Source organism: Nesoenas mayeri, assembly GCF_963082525.1.
Source record: "Nesoenas mayeri genome assembly, chromosome: 13".
Classification (NCBI taxonomy): domain Eukaryota; kingdom Metazoa; phylum Chordata; class Aves; order Columbiformes; family Columbidae; genus Nesoenas; species Nesoenas mayeri.
Window position 1 is genome coordinate 8564119 of NC_137550.1, and position 7937 is coordinate 8572055.

The 7937-nt window shown below is 39.8% G+C and overlaps 1 protein-coding gene across 1 annotated transcript in view; it reads right to left on the reverse strand.

Moving 5' to 3' along the window:
- Positions 1 to 264, reverse strand: part of LOC308045506 (connector enhancer of kinase suppressor of ras 2-like) — a gene marked incomplete at both ends in the record, with an annotated part of 166383 nt that extends 166119 nt beyond the window's left edge. The window contains one exon of the mRNA XM_080352812.1: positions 198 to 264. Within this exon, the coding sequence (XP_080208938.1) occupies positions 198 to 264 (67 nt within the window). The remainder of the gene's footprint in view (positions 1 to 197) is intronic.
- Positions 265 to 7937: the final 7673 nt, after the last annotated feature.

Sequence of the window (7937 nt, forward strand, 5' to 3'; positions counted from 1 at the left end):
TCGGCAGAAATCCCAGCAACATGCTGCACAGCTTAAACAGCTTCTCTCCTCAGCTGTGTCTTTAAAAACTACTGTGCAAAGCAGCATACAGATTATTAAAACTGAATAAACTCTTCCCAAAACAAAGAATACAGGAGCAGATATGTAAATTGCAAGGAACCAAAGTACAGACAATACATGACAATAAATGACCATACCTTTCATCCAATCCACTACTTGCTTGGGCGTCCACTTGCTAATAGGTTCCATAACGAGAGCCATCATCAGATCACTTTATCATTCACACCAAAATCAGAAAAAGGAGAGAAAAAAAAAATGTATCAGAGCATAGCTGGGCTAAGAGAGCTGTAGGATTTTACAGCGCAGTCCAAAGAGAAGATGATGCTTTGTCCCTCCAGGTTTCTCCCGCACTGATTCAGTAATGTATAAAATTACACTGCTTGATCAGCGCTGGCACCTCCCCCACTGCACACAGCCTGCAACACCCTGGAGCACAGACCGGGAAATGGTGCAGTACGGACAGACTGACTTACCACAGCCTCTGCCCGCTGATCTACTTATTAGACTGGCACAAAAATAAATTATATTACACAGAAAGCAATCCGAGCTGGCGCTATTCCAGACACCGAGTTTTAAGGAGCTTTATTCCGACAAGCTCTGGGATCTTCATCAGGGAAAATATCGGTACTGTAAGTTGATAGCAGATTGTCTTGGCTTCAGTGTGAATATGCTGACTGTCACTCAGTTTAAAGAGAAGACAGAAATATCAGAATAACACTTGGCATCTGGCAAAATGCTGAGCATCTCCATCTTTACAATACAAAATGTTGCTGGAGTCTTATACTATGTAATCATGTAATTCAGAATGTCACAGCAGAAAAAGTCTTACCCAAGAAAATAACTGTTGGAAGAAAACTCTTTTTTCTGGCCACATTCAGAGTCATTATATTTCCTCCTATGGGCTGTTTATTTTATAATGAAAGAATGGCAGCATCAAAGAGTCAATTTTTACTACTACAGCACTTTAATACAGAAAAGTATAGCAAGTCTTTTGATTCAAAGCACTGGGACCATTAGTCAATCTCTCCCTTTCATTAGGGAGAACAAAAATGTTTTAAATATTCCTAATACTGAAGTTTACTACTCTTCCGTAAGATTAAGGTGAAACATTTTTATGAGATATGCCAAGCAGTGTTTTTTGGACCCTTTTGTGACTCTTCGCACCTCATGCGGCACTAGTTATGCATCATGGGGTTGAAGAGGCGCATGTTTTCTGTTTGATCCATTGTGCAGCCCCGCTATTCTATCTTAGGGGGAGAAACTCTGATTCCAGAAAAAAAAAAGACAGAACAAAGCAGCTCTACCTTTCTTGTCAGTTATCTTTCACCTGTGCCTTTTCTTTCCGCACTGCTCCGAGTTCCACCAGTACATTGGGGTAAGCAAATGATGATATTGTTACGAGGTCTGCCTCACTAGGCCTGGGTTCATTTACCCAAGCTGAGATCAGTCCCCTCTTTCTCACGGGGGGAACATAAAACACAAATGGAATATTTATGCTATACCATTTCAGGGCTCTTCTTTAAGTCTGTATAGATAAGGATGCAGACAGGCATCGTTTCCCTGCCCTACCTGAAACATCTCCAAAGAGATGTACCATTCTCAGCTCAGTCATGCACTCTATTCTTTTCTCATTTTATTTTGCTTTGGGAAGCAGTGTGATTAGTGTTCTATGATGTATGCTGAGTGCTCGGTGCACAGATCTCCTTTCCAAAAGGATTCACATCAGTTCTCCTTCAAGAGGGTTGTTTCCAGCTGAACAGCATGTCAGCTCCCTCTATGAGTTTTGGGAGGCGACTTTCAGCAGCTTTACTTCTGTCTAAATAGCTGTTTAAAAGAGACATAATAATGACAAAGATTTCAAATGCACAGTACTTCTCTTTTCAGGCAATAGTGGACAAGAACTGAGATATGCAGAGTAAATATTTCCATTAGCTATTGGAACCTGCACAAGCTGTTTGTTTTGGGGCTATGCTTTCTCAAAATTCTTTTTCACACAATTATCATCTCTCTTAAATTATTTTAAGTTCAATGTAGGCATGGAATAATTTGAGGTAAGTTCTGCTGTGGATTAATTTAGTGTTTGGACACAATTACATGACATAATCTTCATTCCTGATTGTTTGGACTATTTCCCTAACTCGTGTAATTTGACAGACATTCTGTGAACGTCCTTTTGTCCCACATTTCCTACTCGTGCTTGACTGGCAGACTTTTTAAAATATATTTTGACATATTTTTGAAAGAGGATGAACCTGAATTCAAAGCCCATCAATGTCAGTGGGCATACTGCCATTCTTTTTAATTGTCCTTACATGACAAAAGCTGCCCAAAACTATTCTTTTGGAATCAGTACTTCCATTTTCAGAATGAGAACTTTTAAAAATTTTATCATGTCTTGTTACTGAGGCTCCTCACCAGAAAGATGGTTTGCATTTTCATTTATTCATAGTTATTCACCACCATGGTGCTAGTACAGGCAGTAACTATAATTTAGCTGAAAGACCTTGATTGTTAGATAATCTCCTGTGTTCTTCTTTATTATTACTAGTCACAGTTTGTCTGGTTTTGGGGAATCTACAACCTTCTGAACAACTGCCTACTTTTTTTTCCCTTCTTCTTGGAATAAAATATTTAAAGTTGTTAAAAATGGTAACTCTCATTCTTGAGCAGATGATTTATTCAGCTTCATTATCCATCGCACAGATTGGTGCTCGTAGACATAGTTTGTCACGAATCATTCTAAACCCAGAGCTTTAACTTATCTCATGAGTATGTGCCATGTAGAGCTGCAGTTGATGTGCATAGGTATTTCCTCTGCTTCTTGCTTTGTTCTTTTTCAAGAAAGATTAATTTCATACACACATGTCACAGCAACGTGGGAAGCCTTGTCTAGATCAGAAAAGGAGCCTGTGATGGAGCACAGTAATGGGTACAGCTGAGTAATAGATAAGGCCAAATGGAGTCAAGATGTGTTCAGACTATTTCTATAACCACAGCTGAAGTCAGTTCATAGCCCTTTTTAATATAGGTTGTCCAATATTCCAGCTGAGGTAACGACTCTGAAAGGAGCAATCATGGAATAAGGCACCCGTTTCACTGAGCTATCATCCTTATTACTGATGCGGTTCTGAACAGAGCTGTGCTAGAGTTAAATCACCTCGCTTGCAGTTATTGTCAGCTTTAGGTCACTCTAATCAAATCAAGTTTGAAAAGTCACTAAACAAGGAACTTTCTTAAAGAATAAGCAAAACTGTGTAATCCCTAAAGCTATTTGATGTGTTTTTCTACCCATTTATTGCAAGGCTCCTGCCTAGATCTATCCCCCAATCTACCTGGCATTGCTTCCTAATACCGACATAAAAGAAACAATGCATTCCCATGATTGTGTTTTTCTTCCAGGCTGAATACGGCAAATCAAGAGAAAAAAAAAAAGATCAAGGAACATCTTTCTCACTATTATTCTATCTAGGTCATGTAAATGAGAAATACTTTCTGACTGAAGTCTACATAGACATCGGAGCAAAGAAACAGAGAAAGGAAACAGACCTTTCACTATATGATGCAACGTTGTTCTCAAAGGCCTATATAAAATAATCTGGTGATTTCAGGGCATAATCACTGCTATCATCTGTGACAGCAAAGGCCTAAGGCTGAACAGACTGGTTGAAAGGTTTTGAGTCCCTCTTTCTTCACAGCAATAATGCTGCTAGTTCTTGAGCTTTTAAGCACTACCTGGTATCTCTGGGATTACTAATTAAACCATCATTCTCTGTATTTTCATGGTCACCGTGGGAGGCAGTTAAATGTTCTTGTGTATTTCATGGCCAGCGATAACTTTGCAATTAATGATTATGGTCAAACCTGGTAACATAGTATACTAACACTTAGAGCAATCATATATTTCTTGCAGTTTGCATTTGGTAACAATTACTCCCACATTCTTTGATGAAGAAATAAGTGTATGTAGTGGACCAAGTCCTTTACAAGTAGGTTAGTTGAAGAAATTCTTGACATTGCCATTTGAGAGCATTATGGAAAACATAAGCATGAAGTTTCAGGTTAAATAAGTAATGAATCCCCTGAAAAAGTGGTATCTAATGTTTTAGCTGAGGACATTTATAATCTATATTACTAATGGAAATATAAGCAAAATCTCTAAGGAAATTACTGTTGAACTCTTGGTTGTCATTAAAGTTCTTTATCATGCAATATTCATGTCCTAAACAGCTGCTTTTTGTGGAAAAAAATCTTCTTGAAAAATTTGAATGTAGCTCAATTACTAGTTTTGATCAGTTCTATTCTAAGCTAGTTTCTGCCTGATGCTGCTTTCACACAATCTCTTCTTTGCATCTTGACTCTTGAGACTCTTGCATTTCAAAGATGGAGGGCAAGAAAACTGCCTGTGGTGAATTTGTATGAGAGCAATAAAGCTTGTGAGATGAAGAAAACTCCCAGCCTGCATTTGTGATAGGCACCAACCGACATTCCTATTTAATTATAAGCCTTCGTGTTACCTGAGTTTACAAGCTGAAGGGTTGGATTCTGGCTGTCCTCACATGGGGTCAGGAGAGCTGGAGGTCTCCTGTGCTTTGAGCAGCCCACATGAGGGCTGTGAGGGAAGGAGAAGACCATTGCCAGCTCCCAGCTAGCGTGACATAATAGATCCATCCTTCCATTTTTGAAACAGGTTGAGTATACTAGGTGAGCATATCTTGTATCTTCTCCAACCTACACCTCGAACACCATGTTCAGTTTTGGGCCCCTCACACCAAGAAAGCCCATGAGGTGCTGGAGCAAGTGGAGAGAAGGGAATGGAGCTGGTGAGGGGCTGGAGCACAAGTGTGATGGGAGCGGCTGAGGGACCTGGGGGGTTCAGCTGGAGAACAGGAGCTGAGGGGAGACCTTCTGATCTCTGAACTGCCTGAAAGGAGCTTGGAGCCAGGGGGGGTCGGGCTCTGCTCCCCAGGAACAAGTGATAGAACAAGAGGAAACAGCCTCAAGTTGCACCAGAGGGGGTTTAGATTGGATACTAGGAAAAATTTCTTCCCGGAAGGGATTGTTGAGCACTGGAACAGGCTGCCCAAGGCAGTGATAGAGTCACCATCCCTGGTGGTGTTCAAAAGATGTGTGGATTGGGTTCTTTAGAGACAAGGTTTAGAGGTGGACTCGGCTAACATTTGAACTCAATGACCTTAATGGTCTTTTTCAACAAAAAAACAATTCCATGATATTATATGCACCAGCAGGTGCAAGTGTGTTCACATTAGCCCTTATTCTCCTTCCTCCACGCAGCTCGGCCCTGGCAGGGCGCTGAGGGGCGCCAGGGGCGGCCATTTCCCGCGGGCCGGGAGTTCCCCGTGCTGCGGCGCCACCTGCCGGCGCCGCTGGGCGCTGCGAGGAGGGAAGCGCGTCGGACGGGAAGCGCCTCAGGCGGGACCGCGCTCCGCGCCTTCCCGCCTCTGCTTTATAAAACAGCAAGTGCGTGCTTAATTTCTACTGCTGATGGTTATTTTCATTATTACTATTATTAATTAGCATTTTATAGTCAGTCTCTTGTTGTTGTTGTTCTTCTTCCCCATAGAAATCCACTCATTCTCTGCCATTCACTCAGAGGCGTTGCACTACTGTTCCAGCTTTTACATGGAGCTTCATTAAAAATTTATATATTTTTCATGCTCCATTAGGTGATACGACTGTTTTATTAATGTGTGTTAGTGATAACATATGATATCTTACATTAATTTGGTATTAAAACACCCTTAACGTATGGTTTGGAAATCAGGGTTAACATTGCAAAAATGCAATAAATATTCAGTTTTTCAGGATTATGGAGAAATTATTTCATAATCACTTGCTGAGAAATATGTCTTGACATTGCTGAGTGGTTTTGTGCACCACTTTTTTCTTAGTGTATTTTGATGTTCACAGAAGCTCCTGTTCTGACATCTCTTGAGACCGATGTCCTCTATTTAGCCACAAAACACATACAGTATGGACAGAGGCAGCACAAATTTCATCTTATCTCACCATCAGTTTTATGATAATATCTTTTTTTTTTCAGGTATGTTACAATTCCTCAATATCAACAGTGATTTCTATAAGATGCGTTCTGTAAATTACATGTCTCTCGGAAAAAAAAAAGATCACTTTTTGCAGCCATATTTGGAGTTTGAAATGTACCTCAGGTGTGTAAATTTCAAATGTATCTAAAACCATACCAAAAAAAAATAACATAAAGAATATATTTCTTCTCTAATATAAATTCATTGACTTCAGTGAAGACACTGCAAAATCACAACAGGAATGCATTTTTCCCACAGAAGATGCACGAGGTATTGCTTTCACTGGGACTGCAAATGTTTTTTTCTGAGCATATTAAGGGAAACAGGATTGTCTGGTTTTAGTCTGATCGCTAATATCTCCAACATGTTTGCAGTCTTCCGAACAGCTCCAAATAAGAAGGACGCTCAAACCTGAGAATCGCTGTGACAGTCTTCAAAGGATGGATACAAGAAGAAAGTACCTTGAAGAAGCACCTGTCAGATATGCTTCTGCCATTCAAGGAAAAGGATGCTTTGATACAGAGACTTGTACCACCAGAACCAGTCACAGCTTCCTCCTGCAGAAGAGTAAACGTCATGAGGACACAGATATTTGGGTAAGGCGTAACTTTTAGAGAGATAGGTAATACAGGTGTCTCATCTGCACAATTTATCTCTTCTGTTTGACATCATCAGGGTGGCAAACAGGGAAAAAGTGCAGAAGGATCCTTTGTTATCATTTTTCTGCACAGAATTCCTTTGAAAATAACTATGAAGTTCTGCTAAATGCAGAATTGACTGGATATGGTAACTAAACTAAGGAGAAACAGGAAAATATCTTGCAGCAAGTCTATTTGAGTTTCGCCTGCAGCTTGTTACATTCAGAGGGGATCCTGTTGCATTGGGCAGACAATTCTATGCTCAGAATGAATTCACCATCTTAATCTGGTTTTCCAAAAACATAGGGCTTATAGTGTCAACAGTCGCAGGGTCAACATGAGAATTTCTGAAGGCAAAACCGGACCATCTCTTTCCAAAATATGTTCCATCTTAGTAGAAATTGTCAGTGTGATGCCAAAATTATTACACATGGCTCAATGGCCTGTATTAAGTAGGTATTATATAGATTAGACTACATTTTCATAACTCCTCTTTTTGGCCCTAAACTATTTGCATTTATGAATTTAAAAATCTGAGTGGCTGTTTAGCATCTTTTCTTTCAGGACAACTAATTACTAGAATATTTATTACTACGATATGTTTCATTTCCTGCCAATCTATCCATATTTATTTGTATACAATTTAAATTATACTTGGCTTTCTCCTTCTTCTAGTAAATAAATGGCAAATATGTGTTTGATAAAAACAGAAAAAGTGTTCAATACACTTCCTCTGCAAGAGTCATATAACCACTTATAAGCAATAAACCATCTGCTTCTCACTACATTAGGTAAACCATATTACTTTGGAAAAAAGCAATAATAATGGGAAACTTGACAACAGTAATAAAACTTCCAAACTACTGATACCAGGTTCCCTTGTTATTCATTATTTGCTGGCTGGAAAGCAGACTTTGAAACAAAACTGCCCGTTGATTTTCCTCATGCGTTCAGAGAACTTGGTCTGTATATTCGGTTTAACATTTATTGTTTGAAGGAAGCAGTCCAGCAACATTGCAAATGGGAATATTTTGCCTCTGAGGGACACTCATTCACTCCGGTGGCAGAGGAGAGACAAGGCCAAGTTCATACAGGAGAGCACTGGTGTGGAATCCAGCCAATGATGTGGAGAAGTACTCCACTGAGAAAAGACATTTTATGATTCTGCACTTCATCG